General features: G+C 43.8%; 2 protein-coding genes across 3 annotated transcripts; one reads left to right on the top strand and one right to left on the bottom strand.

The window, feature by feature from the left end:
- Positions 1-1793: 1793 nt before the first annotated feature.
- On the bottom strand, positions 1794-5087 carry LOC147900407 (stromal 70 kDa heat shock-related protein, chloroplastic-like). Of its 2 annotated transcripts, XM_087376925.1 has the most exons (9): positions 4472-5087; positions 4125-4377; positions 3944-4023; positions 3702-3844; positions 3393-3491; positions 3119-3308; positions 2558-2956; positions 1997-2393; positions 1794-1965 (listed from the first exon to the last, which is right to left on the bottom strand). In XM_087376925.1, exons 1-8 carry the CDS (start codon positions 5030-5032, stop codon positions 2004-2006), a joined length of 2115 nt encoding a protein of 704 aa, XP_087233051.1. In that variant the 5' UTR covers positions 5033-5087; the 3' UTR covers positions 1794-1965; positions 1997-2003. The 2 variants fall into 2 exon arrangements, with proteins under 2 accessions (XP_087233051.1, XP_087233050.1); XM_087376924.1 differs by having other exon boundaries at positions 1794-2393.
- A 6564-nt stretch (positions 5088-11651) lies between these two features.
- Positions 11652-18837, top strand: LOC147900406 (uncharacterized). Its single transcript, XM_087377052.1, has 8 exons — positions 11652-11920; positions 12168-12675; positions 12766-12825; positions 12931-13060; positions 13148-13303; positions 13593-13655; positions 13750-13984; positions 18163-18837. Exons 1-8 carry the CDS (start codon positions 11719-11721, stop codon positions 18282-18284), a joined length of 1476 nt encoding a protein of 491 aa, XP_087233178.1. The 5' UTR covers positions 11652-11718; the 3' UTR covers positions 18285-18837.
- Positions 18838-19298: the final 461 nt, after the last annotated feature.

The raw sequence follows: 19298 nt of genomic DNA, 5'->3' as shown, positions 1-19298 counted from the left end.
TTTTCATTGGTGGGAGATTCCATTCATTATAGACATCCTTGGATAGGACATTCACACCTGCTCCACCATCCACAATGGCTTGGATCTCGTCATATGTTGTATGGATCAAAGGCACGGTGATGTTGCATATGTCATCTCTTTCACCCATCCGCACAGGGATATCTTCTATTTCTTCCATAGGCGGAGGGGGATTTGGTAATTCAATCCATCCTTTGAAATTCTCCCAGAGATTGGACAATTTCGTAAGAGGATTCCTCTAAAAATGGACACAAGGCAACTTAGAATGCTAGAGAGTGCGGCACCTTCAAGTTGGTGTGGCGGAACATTATGTTGTGGATCTTGTTGTTGGAACAAAGGTCTGATTACAGTGCCAATACTTGGTGGGACCAAGTCAAGTATTGGATCTTGTGCTTGCTTCTTAGCCTCGAATTGAGCTTTTTCTTTTTCCACCCATTGTTGAAGTGCTTGAAATCGCATTAGGGTATGGATATTCTCTTGTTTTAGGATATGGATCTGATGTTGATGTGCTTGGCAGATGTATACACACTTGTGCTTCCTTTTGGAGAGGTCTTCTTGATTGAACTGGAATAGTAGGCCGATTGGTTGCCTCTTTTTGTTGGCGTGTAATTACATGCACAGGTTGTGATAATATGCTTACAAGCGCTAGACTTTGATGGTCTATCCCAATAATGCCGATTAGGCTGTTAGGCTTAGCCCCCATTTTGTTGTGGGAGCTTGGTTTTCATAGTGCAAACCATACACGCATGGCCAATGCCACAATCTTTGCAGAGTGATTGGAAAGTAGCAGAGCTACCACGATTAGGGAATTCTGCGATCTGATGATTCCCTTCACAACCATCGCACTTGATTGGCACTTGATATGTGTTTGGCCAAAATTGATTCGCATAGACAGGGATCAAACCTTCTGCTCCTTCCACATAGTACACTGGGTACTCAGCTTCATAATCGAATTGTGAATCCAATTCCGTGGCTTGACATTGTTGTATGGGAATTGCCGGACAAGTTGGAATTGGTACTCTTGGATATCGTTGTGGATTTGGATTTCCGAGTAATTGTGGGGCTTGGGTCCGTATTGGAAAATCAGCCTCGGAGGTGGTGATGCTTGTGCAAGGAATGGGTGTCGGCTGGTATTGTTGAGGTCGGGGTGGATTGTTGCACATGTTGAGGATGCAACTATTTTTGTCATGCTTGGCACCATAAGCTTGGCGGTGGATTGGCTTGTGCATTGATCCTGGGACCCTTTGGGATGGACTGGGATACCGGGACCCTACGCCTAGCCTGGCTGAACATTGGGATTGGTGGACTCCTATGGTATGGGACATAAGGGATGTGGTTATGCACATGCAAACCTCAGGCTCAGAGGTTGTCCCTTACAGGTATACGGCTGGGAAGCAAGCTCGCAAACTCCCCATATCTGGTCTTGTCATGTAGCAGGTCTTGGCACAACAATAAAACCTGGAAGGGTATAGCTGACTGTCACCTTGGGTGCCCCTTCAGTGATTAAATTCACCTTCAGCCTTTAAGAGAGCTAGTAACAAACTCCCTTCTGTTCAACTAGTAACAAAGCTGACCGACCAACTAGCACTATAGTTTGTTTACATTTGTTATATTATCTGCCTCCTAACAATATCTTGTCCAATAAGAGATTCTTTAGCCAGCTAAAGTAGGTATTTGAATTTACTACATTTTAGTCACTCATAATTTCAAACCTTATTATTAAGGCATTGATGACTTCTGACAATACATAGTATGCAAAGATTAAAAGATTAGTCCTTGGAATGTCATCTTGTTATCGCCAAATTTATAAACCTCTTTTGTACATGAGCTTAATTTGATAATATCTGCTACGAAAAAATGTCACGCCTCTCTACAGGTTACATAGCATCCTTGCCAGCCCCCTGCCAAAAAAAGAGGCATTGCGGCAAACAAGATGCAGTAACCGAGGAATTAGAAACATGTAGACGAAGTGTCTAAGCTTTCACTCAACTGCTATCAGTGAAATCTGCATCAATCACATCATCCCCACCAGGTGCCTTTGATGGACCACCAGCACTAGGCCCAGCTGCCCCAGGACTAGCCCCTTCTCCTGGCTGATTGTACAAAGACTGACCAATTTGCATCACCTCCTGGTTGAGGGCCGCCATAGCATCTTTGATAGTTTGTGTTGATCCTCCAGCAACTGCATCCTTCAACTCCTTCACTTTGGCTTCCACCTTCTCTTTCACAGGGGCAGGGACCTTGTCACCCAACTCCTTCAGTTGCTTCTCACTTTGATAAATTACTGAGTCTGCCTGGTTTTTTGTATCAATAGCCTCTCTCTTTTCCTTGTCTTCTTTGCTGAATTTCTCTGCCTCACTGACCATCCTCTCAACCTGCAAATCCCAAAAGCAAATTGCCCATCAGAAAGAAACATAACAAAAATCTGTGGGGTGCAGCACAGCTTACAAAGATATTAGTTTAGCCTACATCTGCCCATAGAAGGCAAACTTCTTAGCATAGAATGACCAGCAACATCTGTGATATTGTTGAATTGTACCTCATCTTTAGGTAGAGTACTTGCACCAGTGATTGTAATGTCTTGCTTTTTCCCACTGCCTTTGTCTACTGCTGCAACGGACAGTATCCCATTTGCATCTATATCGAACCTCACCTCAATCTGAGGGACTCCTCTTGGTGCAGGAGGAATTCCATCCAGCCGAAAACTTCCTAACGACTTATTATCCCTAACAAACTCGCGTTCACCTTGTAGAACGTTAACCTCAACACTAGTTTGCCCCTCGGCGGCAGTGGAGAAAACTTCGGACTTTGAAGTAGGCAAAGTGGTGTTTCTAGGAATGATCTTAGTCATTACACCTCCAAGAGTCTCCAACCCAAGTGACAAAGGTGTAACATCCAGGAGAACAACGTTGCTAACCTCACCTGCTAATACACCAGCCTGCAAAATAGACAAAGCTATAACAAATTTATGTTCTACAACCAACAAGACAGGAAACTTTGAAACATCAAAGCGACTACTTTCTCTGCTTCCACATTCTCTTGTTATATCCTACATACATGAAAGGATTAAATCAACCAGCAACAAAATAGAGACTCAAACCTGCACTGCAGCGCCAAGGGCAACAACTTCATCTGGGTTGACAGTAACATTTGGATCCTTGCCAGTCATCTTTTTCACGAGCTGTTGAACTGCTGGAATCCTTGTAGAACCCCCTACAAGAATAACCTCTTTCACATCACTGAAGCTAAGTTTAGCATCTTTCAGGGCTGTCTCAACAGGGGTTCGGCATCTGCACAGGAATGCAAAAGGAAATCTTATCAATGAATGATGCAACAATTAATAACCTCTAATATACAACCGGTTGCAGACATACCTATCTAGTAGATCAGAACATAGTTCCTCAAACTTGGCACGGGTGAGACTGGTATCAATATGCTTTGGCCCATCTGCAGTGGCAGTAATGAAGGGCAAGCTGCAAAAAAAACATGACCAAAGGTTGGTGTGAAAACTGAAGAAGACGGACGGGAACAAAGACAACCTACTTCTGTATAAATAAAGAAAAAGACACGCTTCCCATTTCTCAGTGAAGACACAGTGGAAAAACAGCCACTTCTGAATAAAGAGAGATTGGAAAGCAGGAAGACTTGCCGGGTACACCTTCCTCAAACAAAGAAAAACTGACCTTATACTCGTCTGTGTGAGTGTCGAAAGCTCCATTTTGGCTTTCTCGGCTGTTTCAGTCAGACGTTGTAAAGCTTGCTTGTCCTTCAGTAGATCAATACCTTCTTCTTTCTTGAAATTGGCGGCCAGCCAATCTACAATACGCTGCGTAGCAGACAATCATACGACAGCTCAATTCCCTAATACATCCAACAATTACATATCATATGTAACGGCTTTACGTTCTAAACAATGAGAAATTACCTTATCAAAATCATCTCCTCCGAGATGAGTGTCTCCAGATGTAGACAACACCTCAAAAACGCCGTCACCAACTTCCAGGACTGAGCAACAATTACCCCAAAAAGAAAAAAAACGTTAAATTGCTGGATGAGAGACATGTCGCGAAAACATGAAGTACGTGGAGCTCAAAGGCACGACATACCGGAGACATCGAAAGTTCCTCCACCCAAGTCAAACACGAGAATAGTTTCATTGCTTTTCTTGTCGAACCCGTACGCCAAAGAAGCAGCTGTTGGCTCGTTTATGATACGAAGTACTTCGATTGACGCAATTCTGCCGGCGTCTTTGGTCGCTTGCCGTTGCGAATCGTTGAAATATGCTGGCACTGTCACTACTGCTTTGTTTACTTTGTCGTTCAAAAATTTCGAAGCGTCGTCAACGAGCTTCCTCAATACCTGTGAGACGAACGAATGAGCAGTAGCGAAGCAAAAGACGAAATTGCTTGGCGGTAAGAGACACACACAACGATAAGGGAATTTGCGCACTCACCTGAGCAGATATTTCTTCCGCAGCGAATTGCTTGCCAATGGCAGGGCAGTTCAGCTTCACATTCCCGTTATCGTCCCTCAGGACCTTATATGACACCTGCTTCGACTCCTCGTTCACTTCCGCCATCTTCCTACCGATGAACCTCTTCACAGAAAAGAAAGTATTCTCGGGGTTAACGACGGCCTGCCGCTTAGCAATCTGCCCGACCAATCGGTCCCCGTTCTTGGTGTAGGCAACAACAGAAGGGGTGGTGCGCTGACCCTCGGAGTTGGTAACGATGGTAGGCTGGCCACCCTCCATGGCAGCAACAGCGGAGTTGGTGGTACCGAGGTCGATGCCGACGACTTTCTCACTGACGACACGGAGGGGGCAACGGGAGGGGGGATGGGGGGGGCGATGGCGGAGGCGAAGCTGAGAGGAGGAAGGGGGGAGGAAGGAGGAGGAGGAGGAGCCAAAGAAGGCAGAGCGATGGCGATGGGGATGGCGAGAGGAAGAGCCATGGCTGGAAGGGGAAGGGGAGGAGAGGGCAGAAGAATGTAGGGTTTGAGCTGCGGCAGCCATAGCTGCTGCTCAAAACACAGTAAGCTTGAAAACACACAAAATGAAAAACAAAGAATTAAAGAAGACGACAATAAATTTATCTTTGTTTTTTTTTATTAAACTTGTTTTTTTTGTTTTGGGAGGAGGGGGTTTGTCGTGGCCACATTCCGGCCCTTCGCAATTTTCTACACCCTCGCATGAGCTCACCGCCTCCGGCTCAAGACACCCATGCCAGCCAGATCTTCCTCACCTGCTCCGTCATCTGCACGCCATCAACTGACAGCCAGCAAGGAATGAATCGGCAGCAGTACACGAAAAACGCCAAAGACCAGCCCCTCCTCACTAGCAGTTGACACACCTCCAGGCCCTGTAGTAGCATCTCCAAATGGAGCTCTGACAAAATATGAAGAGGGGAGAGGAGAAGAGTGGAGATGAGGAGAGAGGGCACAGGTAGAGAGCACACCACAAATGACTAACGGTACACTAAATTTAGTTGAAAATGTGGAATATATACAAATCCACTCAGGGTTACGGTTAGGGTATCTAACCCTTTCCTTTATAACATTCTATATGTGTTAGTGCTATGCACATATAATCACATGACGTTGAGCGTGGTCTCTCAACACCTTCCCTCAAGATCAACATCATGAAGTAGGCTTTCCCTCAAGATGATGATTATGTGGAATCAAAGAAGGACTGAACATTACATTCCATCACACCCCTTTAATGGGAATGTCCTTCCTTTGCATCAAACCAAGAGCTTGTCGGTGTTTCTCAAAAAGCTCTTTACCGAGTGGTTTGGTAAAGATGTCTGCAACATTCTCTTTGCTATCACAATGCTGCAGTGTGATGTCACCAAGTAACACTCTTTCTCTGATGAAGTGCTCTCTGACATCAATGTGCTTTGTCTTGGAGTGATATACTGGATTCTTGGCCAATGCTTGAGCCGATTGATTATCACAGTATAATGTTGTTGGCTTTGACTCATCAAAGTAATCTCTTTCTGACAAGTCTTGTGAGCCATATAGCCTCACATGCACCTGTAGTGAGTGCTCTATATTCTGCTTTAGTCGAAGACAAAGAAACAGTTGGCTGTTTGTTGGACAACCATGATATAGCACCTTGACTAAGAAAAAATGCATATCTCTGTGTCGATCTCCTGGTCTCATGATCTCCGGCATAGTCACTCCTTTTATAGGACTCCAAGCCCATAGGCATACACACACACACATCCATTTTCCCCTTCATTCCCCCCCACAAATTGATGACCTCATCCCTCACTAATAGTACATGGGATGCTCCATGGCTTGCCCACCATCATGTGGCAACACACATGGCCCCAACCTGTGACTCACTCTTAGGATTCTTGGTTTACAACTGGGAGATAGACAATGACTATGTATGTAAAGCCCAATGAGTCCAACAACGAAAAATCTCAAAAGACTAACAATCATTTAAGGATGAACTGTCTATGGCAGAGAACCAATATTGACCTCACACACACATAACTTAGAAAACATATGGATCCTCACCCTTGTCGATATTGACTTGGGTGTTGTAAGAAGTGAGAGCTTTAACATTCTTTGGTTCTTCTTCTTCAGCAAAAACATGCTCAAGATGAGAGTCCATGCAGCATGAGCAGTCTCACATCCATCAATGTGATGAATAAAGGAATCACTCAGACCAAGAGCAATTATAGCAAGTGCTTTTTCATCTTTTGGAAGCCATGAAGCTTCTCCTTCTCTAGTTGTAGGTTTAGTTTCTTTTCCTTTGCTATCTTCCAAATTCCCTTTTTCATGAGAATAAACTTCAGTTTTGTTTGCCAAGTGTGGAACCCCTTTGCTTCAAACTTATCTATTTTCAGTTTGGAAGCCATTTTGGGAAGGTCTTACCAAATTAATGGCAATGTCTAATCCCTTTACAAAAGATCAATTTTTCTGAACAAAAAAATCACCTTCACCATATAGATGCAAATTGCAAGATAAGAATTCTAAAAATCCTAATTGTTTGGCATATTCATAACCCATTGGCTTCTCCCACAACCTCTTAACTAGAGTCTTCTTCACCTTGTACTTTGTCTTTGTAGTCTTCTTAACATTTGAAGAGCTTTGAGAACTTGAAGTTGGCATGTTGTCAGGAGATTAACACCAACTGAACTTGGAAGAACATTCTTTGAACTGAAAGGGCACACTTTGAACTGAAATTTGGAAGAACAATCTCTGAACTGAATATTTACTCCTCAAGCATTTAGTGTAGAATAAAAAACTCCAAAAATAACACTAGAAATGCTTGCAGAGTACATGGAAACTTTGGAGGCTTGATACCTCACTTCAAGCATCACCAAGCTAGGGGCTTTTCTTGCACAATCATAGATATATATGCAAGGAAAGCTCAGAACAACAAACCACAACTGAAATGGCGCATTATATCCCACGGGGCAGCAGCATCTCCATCACTTGAGAAAACTCTATCTTATCAAAAGTTCAACTGGTTTTTTGTTGATTACTCCCTCATCTCTAGACCAAATCGCTCCAAATTTCTACAGAAGGTAGCTCTAGTTGTAGAGAAAGCTTGGCTCAGAGGAATTGCAAGGTAAGTGACTGAGGTGAGCAGCATTGCAAAAATGGCGCAGAACAAACAGAGAGGTGGTGCGCAGACATGGCGAGATGAATTTCTCCAATCGCACCGGGATAGGTCGCCCATGAATGAGGAAGGTGTGGCTGAAGGGGTTTCTCAAATCATTACATGGATGGAGAGAACAAAGCTTCCCAAGCTCAAGGTAGAAGAGGGAGAGTTAGGAGGCATTTGGGAAGAAGATAGAATCTAGTTGGAATCTACTAGGAATCTCATTCTAGGCACTCAGATTCTAACCAAGCTTTGATACCATGTGTGAATTCATGAGAAAGCAATGAGGCACACAATATCAAGCTTTATTCCAAGAGTGGTTACATATATAGGCAACTGCCTCCATGTAGGTAGATCCCATATCCACAATCATCTCCATGATTATCTCAATCAGTCACTTCATATGATCACTCAATCATCACACCAACCTGACACACCTAACTGATGAGTCACTAGAACCTTCTAGCACACCTACACTCACACACTCCTTGCATAGGAATCCAAGCCCATAGGCATACACACACACACATCAATTTGCCCCTTCAGCTGAGACTGTTGTGTTGAAATTGTTTGTGTAAATATCTTTGGGCTGGCGATGCTTGAAAAGTGTTGGCTGAACAACACTAGTTCTTAAGGGCATAATGTAATGTTCCTTTGTTAGCGACAAGGCATGCAGTAGCCCATTGAAGTCGAGTTGCCCTATGTCGTTGTCACTTAAGAAAGCATGTATTTTGCGGTAGTTGTGTTTGTGTTCAGTTGATTTTCCGCTTTGTTGTAGGGGTGTCAATATTGTTGTTGCTTTCATAGGTGGGCGTGGGAAGTGGAAGCAGCATACGTTGCCCTTCCTTTTGCAAGTTTTTTTGTTCTTCTGTTTTTGGAAGTCTTTGTTCTTCAATGAAAATTTTGCAATGTTAGTGCAAATGTATTGATCCACAAATGACACAACATCCACATCTGAGGATTTAGTCACGCAGAAAAAGTCAAGCACTTGCCCTAGTGTTGAGGAATCTTGTTTCAGAAACCATTTCATTGCTTGGAACTTGTTATTGCCTCGTGAAGACCGAATTGCCCTTCGTATGTGAGCTCGCGTATTTGTGCAAATGGAATTCTGGTGGAGATTAATCATGCTTCGAGCATGTTGAGTTTGTTAGTGAATTCTTGGTGCTGGGGCAAAGGCATATTGCTGGAAGCGTATTTCGAAACTTTGCTCTCCAGTTGGTTTTATGGTTGAGAGCATGGATTGGACAGACGAAACACTCTCTGCATACAAGTCTAAGAAAGGTGTCTAGAACTGGAGCAGAGCATCCACTTGCGCTCCCTGGATGGTTTACAGTCACATCGTTCCCATCACGACCGTAGATTTGCCCCTTCAAGAGAGCGACCTTCGAAATGAAGTGAATTGACTTGCAAGTGTAGCAGTAAGGGTGTTTCGGATCACGGCTAACATGCATACCATCGCAGTTGCTGCATTGGAACTCCACTAGTTGGGCATTCAGATTCGTGAAGTATAGAATCCCTGAGACCTATTCAAAGGCAATTTCAATGGTCAGAAACCCGATCGAACAAAGTTTGGAAGAGAAGGGCACTTTGAGATTACTCTTTGGCCATAGCCAAGCTTTGACACTTGAGCCATGAACACTTGCTGAAGTTCCGCTTTCTTGTTGTCGTTGGGGATCTCAGCCAATCTAGAGAAGTTGTAGAAGCCCAAAGTGTTTTTAAGTTGTCATGCATGAAACATTTCTGAGGGTGTACATGACAATCCCATGCTCATTTTACTCTTGGATGAGATGTGACAAGATGGTCTTCTGCTCTTTGACGAACGTGAGCTGCAACAAATGAATAGTTTCAAGAACTTGTGTTGCAAAGCAAGCTCAGTGCTTTTGTTGAAAACTTACAGCAGCACGATCTTGGTCATGTGGACCGTCAGCCACAATGACTTGGTCGATTGTGCCTCCCTCACTATCTACCTTTATGATGGCCACACTGATAGTGTGGTTGCACTGACATACAAAGAGTAGTACGAGCTGCCTCCCTCCCTTGAACTTTTGTTTGTTGGAATAGCACCCTCAATCCTGTAAAAGGAATATGGCAATAGAATGTCCTTGTATTGCTGGACATAGGAATGAGGCACAACTAAGGTGATAGTCTCACAGTTGTGGTGATTAGTGAAATCAGTGCACAAGCGTGTGTCGTACTTGGCGTTCTTTGATTTGAAAGTGCCGTACTTCACCAAAAGTTTGCCCTCAAAAGCAAACCTATGTGTGATGTCATCTGTGATTTCACTAATGGATAGCAAGGGAAAACCATTCCCACCCCCTACGAAGTTATTATATGAAGGTACTATAGCTTTGTGCTCTATGGGCATGTCCTTGTGCTCGACTGAGATAGCTTCATTAGGGTCTAGTGTGTGAATTTAAAAGAACAAAATTGTGGTGCACCAAAGGAGACATTCATAAAGACTTCTTAATGTATTTCAATCAAGATTTATTTCAATTGCATGTTGTTGGCTTACTTGTTAGCACACGTTGTCTTTACTTATTAGCATATGTTAGATTTAAACACGTAGATAAAACACACTCCACATCACAAAATTAAAACACAATAAGTGAAAATTCCCAAAACTTTACTAAGTTTGAAATACCATGAAACTGAAATAGCTAGAGTTAAAGGATGCCGTTAGCTTCCCAAAACTTTGCTAAGTTTGAAATACCATGAAACTCAAATACCTAGACTTAAAAGCATGCCATTACCTTTAAACACTATCAGAAGCAACAACAACGCTTCTCATGCCAAAATTACGCAACTAGAGAGGCTAAGCTGCAAAGACGAAGAAGCAGGAGGTTGAAGCAAGAGGAAACAAAAATGAGGCCAAGACTTACTGGATCGGCCCAAATTTGGTAGGAGAAGAGGCATCAGCTTCAGACTTCAAATGCAATTTCAACAAGTGATGAGAAGAGGAAGAAATTCAGTGGGATGCATGGCCGAGAGACCTCTACACAACTTTAAAGAGCAGTAGTGTCCCGAGGGCAAGAGGAAAGCAAAATACTACAACTAAATAGCAATGGATGACTGCGTCTAAGGTAGAGAAGCAGATGATACTACGATCAGTGTGGAGTGTGCGATACCATTTGCTGATCTCAGAAAAGCAACAAGCAGAGTGGAGTGAATCATGCTTAGAAACTCATCCATCACTAGTCTCAAACGAAATCACCAACATCGCATCTTCGTCTGTTTCCACAGTAGCTTTTCCAAGCACATGTTTCACCATTTCTGTATAAGACAACAAATAGTTCGTAAAAACTGAATCACGAAGAGAAAAATGAAAACAAACGAATCGAAAATGAAAACATAGGAGGCAAAATCAACCCTTGTGGAAGGTATTATCTCCAGTGTCCATCGACTGTGGGGAACTGTGTCCTCCATGAGATGAATTCGTGCCAACATGGTGTCCAACACTGTCTTCCGCGCTCAATTGACGCTCAGCCATAGCTTCAACAATACCAACAATTACGATAGACCACCAAAACAGTGCATGCAAGATCCTTGGAGTTCCTTGATAAGCAAGAACGACACATGGAATTAGCCAACGCATCTTCGCCCATGCCCTTGCCCTGAGTGCTCCACGATTGTCTCCACCACCACAGAGGCCATACACAGGAATCCGCTGCCATTCGAAGAACCGATGAAGGAAATCGACCAAAGAAGGATACCCATGCACAACCAAAGAACAACACGTGGAAAGCCATCGATATCCATGCACAACGCAACCGGACACATATGAAGCCCGTGCCAACCACAGAATTACAGGCGGAAACGGGTCCAAGAAATTGCCTCGAAAATATTTTTGACGTCATGAAGCGAAGTTTTACGAAGGTTTCCGACGGCAGGCCAAAAATGGTGGCAAAGTAAGCAAAATAATAATGAATGAATGAATGAATGAATGGATAATGATGAGGTTTATATGTTCAAATTTCTCACGGTTGATTATCATCGTGTTTCTTCTTTGTGTAGAGACTACCTAGAGTGCGCCATGGCTATGGCGCCCTTTCCCTCTCGCCTTCCATCCATGCCTTAACGCCCTTATGGCCACTTTCAACCTCTTCGAATTGCTCGGCGATGAGGAGAGCGATGCCTCCGCCGTCGTCGACCGTGCTGTCGCTGCAGCCCAGAAGCCAGCGCCCAAGAAGACGAATCAGCCCAAGTCACAGCAGCAGCAGCAGGAGCAGCAAGAGCCGCCGCCGCAGCAGGCTCCCGCCAAACTCCCCTCCCGCCCCCCCCAAGCTGGTCCGTCGTGGATACTTTGATCGTTCCGCTTCATAATCAGTGTGGTGTCCTTTGCTGGCGTTCTTTACATACGCTGAAATTGCTCAATGTAGCTAGTATACATGCCAGACAGCTTTGCCTCATCGCTTTTCCTTCAGGGCTGAATTGATCAACGATTCCTCGTGTGCTTCTCTTTTCTGCTGTTGCCTTGATTTTGAGAATTCGGCAGTAAACCCATAGCTTTGCGTTTCTTCTGATCTTGCTGCAGTGAGCGAGTCTAAATTTGATCAGTTCGACAGCAGCAGGGGTAGAGGGGGTCGCGGGAGAGGCCATGGCAGCTATGGCAGAGAGCGCGAGGGTGCTTCTACTTACCCAATTCGTGATGGAGGTTTCCGGGGGGATTTTGGCAGCTGCGAGGACCTCAATAACAGGAATCGCTACGGCTACAATCGTGACGGGAATGATTTCCAAGGAGCTAGGAATGATTTTCAACTCGGTAGGGGACGTCACTACGGTCGTGGTGGACCCGCTTTTTATTCAGGGTATGGAACCGCTCCATCTTCGTGGGAAGATATAGAAGGTGGACAGAATTTGGGGGATGGAAGAGGGAGAGGGAGAGGGAGAGGCAGAGGCAGAGGCAGAGGTCAAGGTCCAGGCCGAGGTCGTGGTTTTGTTGAAGGTGCCGAGGGTGGTCGTCCTGGTTACGGAGACTGGAATGAGGAAGAAGGGCTACAACCACGACGCGATTATGACAGAAGAAGCGGCACAGGCCGAGGGTAATTCAACAGCTGTTCTTATGGAGAGGGTAGATCTTATCCTTTCGAATCCATATATTGTAGAACTGATGATAGCTTTCTGCTTTCCAGAAATACTATCAAGAAAGATAGCGCTGGAGTGGGTACTGAAGCCGAACAGGAGGTACCCCAGTGAGTATCATTTCCACGTTATTTATATCTAGATGGGAATTTGTTTTTGCCTCTTCGTTTTATGGTTAGGGCTTGAATCGGAACTTTTATTTGGAATCTGGATAGGGGAGCTGTGGAGATAAAGACTGTCGAAGGGGAGAAGCCTGCAACCGAAGTCGTGAAGCAGCAGCCTGCAAAAGAGATCAAAGCAGAATCTGAACCAGTCGAAGAGAAAAAAGAAGAGGGAGAAGACAATGTGATTGATTTTTCAATTATAAGTGCATCTCACTCTTGCATCTTACGAGCATCTCATAGTTTTCTCACTCTGCATTACAATTTCCAGGAGATGCTGTTAGAAGATTATTACAATATTTTGAACGAGAAGAAAAGACAAGTGCAGCTTGTGAAACATGAAGAAAGGAAAGTAATTGCTGACAAGGATTTTGAAAGAATGCAACTCCTGGATAAGAAGCACGATGAGGGAATTCTTTTGAAGCCTGTAGGTTTGATTTACTTTTTGGTATTCAACAGAATTTGTCAGGCTTTGCTCTGTTGGCATTACATTGCAACCCATATTGTCTAATCATCCTATCACAGCATGCTAATAATGATTAGAGTCCAGAAAGTATACATGTCCATAATTTTTAATTGGAGTAATGGTATAGCCTGTATTAAAAATTAATACTCATGGCATGCTTGGTCGATTCAAAGAAGCTTGCATTCCGACAGCTCGTTGTGCCAGAAACATGGACTGCATAACATGGACTGAAATTGTTGCTATGTGACAGGCTTCTGAGAAGGACAGAGGGAAGAAAAAGGATGCTTCTGAGAAGGACGACAAGCCAAAAAAGGTACCTGTGCTGTAGTGGTTGGGGCATTTTTGGCGTGTCTAGTTTTTCACAGTGTGTGTTTTATAGGCCCTTATACATGTTGCATTGTTTGAAGAGTCTGAGCATCAATGAATTCCTGAGGCCGGTGGAAGGAGAAGGGCACTTCAGTTATGTGGGCAGGGGTGGACGTAGACGTGGCCGTGGTGATCGTGGAGGATACAGAGGTGGTTTTGGTGGCAGGTATAATAGTACTCAGCAAGCCCTGGCTCCTCGCATTGAGGACCCTGGTCAGTTCCCCACACTGGGTGCTAAACAAGAAACATCTCAGGTGGTTTCAACTGATATTAAAGGTGCAGTATAAAACTCATTTTTGTAGTTTGGCAAAATTTTCAGGAGGATCAATTGTGTGGGTTGTTCATTTAGTGATGCAATGCCATTTAGAAGTTTCAGGTTTAGGATACGGTTAAGTATGCAAAGGAAAAGAGTGAGTGTTGAACCCTACTGCGGATGATTGGCAATTTATAGCATGGCTGGTTTTTGGTTGTGGAATGCCAGCGTTAGAATTTTTTGAGAGGAGAGCTGCCTAAGATTCATCTGTAGGTTCTTTCTACTGATGGGCTGTAAGGTTCTATCCCTTGCTATTGCTCAAATTACTTTTGATATCATGCTTTTGTTAGATGACTCGAGGATTGCAAGGCAGCTTGGTTAATTTTTATGGGATTAATTGCATTGATTCTTTTTGTAACGATTTAAGAATATGGTTTGTCACAAGTTTTTTTGGCCAACAAATTCATTTCAGGAGCTTTTGGGTTAAACTAGTTCTTCCTTTCTTCTTTATTTCTTTTGTCTTTCCCTTTTGTTTAACTAACGTATTTTAGTAAGCACTGGGTTTGCCCCAGAGACTCCGTGGGTCTTTAGAAACCCATTATAGCTGCTTATGCTTGGGCATTGATGATGACATAAGCATTGCTTTGCTTGCTAGATATGTCTTCCTTTTGTTTTTTGTTAGTTCATTTTTCTTCTCTTTCGTTTTCTCTTTCCTTTCCATTGTAGAATTTTGGATTTAGACCAACAAAATCTGAATTTGTACGATTGAAAATTTTCTAGTCTCACAAAGGTATATATAGCTTTTGGGTTAAAAGAAGTTAGGTCTTTTAACATAGAGGGGCATGTGCTCACAACTGTACTGGATTATTTATTCTGCGAGTCAATTTGTCTGATAAGCTTGCCATCTTTGCTAGTGAGATTTTATGCCACACTGAGGTGCTGTTTTATTGAAGGCTCGATTTTAACAGGGATATCTTTTTATGCAATGCTTGATGTCCAAAAAGTTTGAAAAGGGACCAAGCCAAGTACAATTAGAGAACAACTCAAGCAGCTGTTCACAGATTGCCAGTATGGATAGTAAGTACTATATCTGTTAAAATCTAGAACTCATATCTAGGACACTTTACACTTTTCAGACTTATGAGGCGGCTAGAAGCCTGGGCCAAAAATTCGAGTCCTTCTTGGGAAAATAAGGGGCTCTTGCAGTGCTAGCTTGTTTGCGTAACATTGTTTGTTTTCTGTTCAGTCTAGGAACTTTTGGAGGCTCTCGCAGTACTAGCTTGTTTGCGTAACATTGTGTTTGTTTTCCGATCAGTCTAGGAACTTTTGGAGGCTCTAGGTCTACGAACAGTAGTTTCGGTTCTCTGAAGATTAAAGATTCTGATTTCTCTCTAATTTTGTGCCTAGCTTATTGCAAATAGCTTCACATGGTTTTTGTAACATGATACGAGTAAGATCCATGTTTCCCAAAGTTCGATGCGGTTAGGATGTACATAAGCACTGTGTGTACTTGTTGTATTGTGCCTTCTTCTGTATAATTTTCCCTTTCTTTGTTTTTACATCCTTATTTTGCGCTCTCTTTCTCTCTCTCTCACACACACACACACACATGCGCGCGCGCACACACGCAGTGCATGCGTGTGGATCTTTTTACGTTGGGGGAGTAGTTTTGTCTCTACAAAGAGCAATTTATCCAGCATTACTTGGTGTTCTCATCATATGATGACGATTCATTTAGCACATGTGGTTCACATTCCTCTCTGCCAGCTTAGGTATCATTGGCCATAGAGACAGGGAGATATGCAGGAATCCTTAGAGAGGAGTCGATGCGATGACTTCGTCATGTGGCCAAGGTCAGGTAAAAAATTCACTCTTAGATGCCCATTGTGTTATGCAAGCGTAGTAATGCTGTGGCTTTTCCACTATGTGGATAAGCAAGGCTGGAAGTTCTCATGTTGCTTATGGCTCATCATCGAGAGGCTTTTGTCAGGGGGATCAGATAGTCTGATTGACCTATTGACTTCCCTACAGTTACATGATTGGCTGGATACTTGCCATCCTATTCCCCCCTTCTAATAGTCCTCTTGTCCATTCCTGAGAGAGAGAGAGAGAGAGAGAGAGAGAGAGAGAGAGAGGTATTAACATCTGCGAGTGGCCAAAAAGGACCTATATCACCTGTTCAATGGGAAACTAGAGGTGGTTGTATCCCAAGGTGCATACATCAGTGTCAGATTGAGTGTCTGTAGATAAAGAGGTTTAATTTTGAAGTCTCTGATAGCCAATTCCCTGCTTGCTTGGTTTCCTTGACTTTGTTCAACCTGCTTGGTTCTGCTTCACCCTAGTCCGCGGGAGGCCTCGCGGGCCTATGGGACAAAGTGCAAAATACACCAAAAGGGAAAAACTCTGGTTGCTCTCCGTGTTGCAGGTGGCTTCTGCAATCCTCTCTCAGCAATCCATACTGCCCACATATCAGCTAGCTCACTGGACTCAGGGGGTGCATCCATACAATACTGAAAGGGAGGGAGCGTGTCCATCTAAATCCCGTGTATGGCAAACCATGTGGATATACGTGCATACCATGTGTCCCCCCACACTTTCAGGATCCACCGACGAAGTGTTGGCTCTACGATACACTAATGCAACCGATTGCCATGTACGCAGCATCCTTCTCGAGATGTGATCTGATACGAGATTTGAGTGGCTACAGGTGACTATGGGATTAGGATGATTCAAAGCAAGCCCTCAGTCCCGCATGAGATAATGCAAGCCGAGTTCGCCATGACACCACTATTGATTGATGCCATCTCTTAGTCAATGACATTCATTCATAGAGTCTGGGACTTACCCCAGTGGAGACCACCGAGGCTGGTCTAGAGTCATCCATACAACTAGCTGAGAGCGGCCTGGAAGCATTGTCTCTCTTGTCCGGCTAGAGCACCCTGTCCTTGTGTGAGTTGGGCATGGGCTGCATGTGTCATAGTAAAAAGGGGTCCTGTGAAGACTGCTCCGAAATAGGTGTAGGACTGCACACTCTCCTGTAGCTCCCCTTGGTCAGTGAAGCTGAGTCGACGAAGCACTGCATGTGATGTTAAAGAGCATAATCTTGGTCTCCCAAGGTTGACTGTTAGGTCTCTCTCTTTGCAGAACACCTCTAGGGCCTCCAATTGCCTCTGCAGCCCCTCCATTGAGGATGGGATAAGGACTATGTCATCAACGTAAAGCAATATCTGTATCATGAGTTCGGCCAGTAGTGATCCTTCGCCTCCTAGGCGGTTTGTGAAGGAAGTGATCTCATCCATGTAAAGCCCGAAGAGGGTCGGTGAGAGGGGCAGCCTTACTTCAATCCGATCGTACTCTCGACCCAATCCGATAGACCATCTGGGACACGAACTCTGCCTCTAACAGACCCATATAGGCTCATCACCCCCCATATCAGTGTCTCCGGAATCCGCAGCTCTTGTAGTCTCCTGATCATGCAGGACCGTGGGATAGTGTCAAAAGCCTTCCGAAAGTCTACAAAGCTGGTGTAGACCTTCTGGTGCCTAGACCTCGCCTCCTTAATGATAGTCCTCAGACTGAAAATGTGATCTAGGGTAGAATGCTGTCTCCGGAATCTTGCTTGCCCTAGTGCCCGTTGCCCCCCTCTTTAAAACTGATCCATAAATCTTGGCTAGAGTGTGGCCAATCATGAGGGTACGTTAGTTCCCAGTCTCCATAGGGTCCCCGTTTTGTGTATTGGTACAATAGTGGTAGAGCTCCAAGCAGTTGGGAAGCTGTGGCGCACAGCCCGGTTGAACATCTGTGCTAGGACTGGGGCTAGGACCTCTTGTCCATGTGCGAAGTGCTCAGTCTGTAGGCCCTCATGGTCCTGCGCTCTCCGATTGTGTAATCGACGAAGTGCAGCCCGTACATTCTGTGTGGTGAACAAGTGACAAGTGGTGGGCTTCACACATATAGATATATTAGCATATACGTGATAGTTCTGATAGTTTTTTTAATTGTTTTATGAGTGGTTGGCTAAGAATGAGACCAGGAATAAACTAGAGCTGGTACATTTTGTTGCATTGTGGGGGGGATTTTACTTGATTAACTAGTTTGCAACTATTTGATCAGTGTTTTTAAAAAGCAAGTTTGCATACTGCATTAATCAAGTCTTTTTGTTGTGACTTTCGTGGGAAAATTACTCACATATTTGACTCAGAGAATTTAGTGCTTTCATGCCCATTGGAGGTTTGTTGGAAGTTTGAAGCACCAGTGCATAGTGTATGGCCACAGTGGATACCACCACAACCGCCTTGGAGACATTTTGAATTTGCTGTTTAGGTGAAGCTGGGAACCAGAGCAGTTTTGCAGGAATCAAACGGACCACTTCAAATAGAAGCAGTTTTGCAGGAATCAAACAGACCACTTCAAATTAGCTGTTTAGGTGAAGCAGTTTTGCAGGAATCAAACAGACCACTTCAAATTAGAAGGCTTTTTTCTACATGTCGAGACACCTCTTGTTTTATCAGGAACATGTCCTTTTTTCAAGTGTTTTTTCTCCAGTATCCTATTGAATTGAGAAAGTTATCTTGTTTGCTTTATAGTTTTCATTTGGCTGCAGTGTGCCTCACCATCACAACATAAATTTGACGCAGTTCATGTTGGATCATTAGTCAAGGAGATAGTGCAGACTTGTATAGCTGGTTGGAGACTGGTATCGAAGTGAGTTTTGTTTCTGGAATGCGTGGTATGACAAGACTGGGCTAGAGGTGAGAAAGGGAGGGTGCTGTTTTGTGTAGCAGCAGGCAAACACTTGTTCACCAATCGAAATTCTTGGATCAATTATGTTCCAAGTAGTCATTTCAAACTTCTGCCCGTCCTTCATAAAATGTTCAAAGGCCGCACTAATTCGAGGCTTGAGTTTTCAATTATCGTGTGGTCTCATGTTTCTAAATTCATTGATAAGGGTTTGCAAAAATGAGGGCACCAATTGAAGTTCTTGGATCAATTGTGTTCCAAGTAGTCATTTCAGACTTCCTGCCTGTCCTTCATAAAATGTCCAAAGGCCGCACTAATTCGAGGCTTGAGTTTTGAAGTATCCTGTTGTCTCATGTTTCTAAATTCATTGATAAGGGTTTTGCAAAAGCAAGGGGGATAGTCATGTAATGGAGCTTCATGGAGGACGTTTGGATGTTCCAAATTTAGTTGCATATCCTCATTTTCATAGTAGTTTGCAGCAAAACCATAGAAAGTGACCTTTTGATGACCCTCATGATCTTGACTACAAGACAAGAATAAAATCATTGTGCTGCATGAAATGATGCTATCGATAGGCATAATGTTATGTGGTATTTG

Source organism: Dipteris shenzhenensis, chromosome 7 (assembly GCF_047967505.1).
Source record: "Dipteris shenzhenensis isolate YYH24624 ecotype China chromosome 7, Dip_SZ_1.0, whole genome shotgun sequence".
In the NCBI taxonomy this organism is placed as follows: domain Eukaryota; kingdom Viridiplantae; phylum Streptophyta; class Polypodiopsida; order Gleicheniales; family Dipteridaceae; genus Dipteris; species Dipteris shenzhenensis.
Note: the sequence above shows the minus strand (reverse complement) of the source record. Positions and strands in the feature narration are given on the sequence as shown.

Excerpts from the sequence above, each read along its gene's own strand:
- LOC147900406 (XM_087377052.1), top strand. The coding sequence starts at position 11,719 with ATGGCCACTTTCAACCTCTTCGAATTGCTCGGCGATGAGGAGAGCGAT. Across the intron at positions 12,676-12,765 it reads AGAAGCGGCACAGGCCGAGG|AAATACTATCAAGAAAGATA; the intron begins GTAATTCAACAG and ends TCTGCTTTCCAG. Across the intron at positions 13,985-18,162 it reads GGTTTCAACTGATATTAAAG|AGAATTTAGTGCTTTCATGC; the intron begins GTGCAGTATAAA and ends TATTTGACTCAG.
- LOC147900407 (XM_087376924.1), bottom strand. The coding sequence starts at position 5,032 with ATGGCTGCCGCAGCTCAAACCCTACATTCTTCTGCCCTCTCCTCCCCT. Across the intron at positions 4,378-4,471 it reads CGGAAGAAATATCTGCTCAG|GTATTGAGGAAGCTCGTTGA; the intron begins GTGAGTGCGCAA and ends TTCGTCTCACAG. Across the intron at positions 3,845-3,943 it reads GAGGAGATGATTTTGATAAG|CGTATTGTAGATTGGCTGGC; the intron begins GTAATTTCTCAT and ends TCTGCTACGCAG.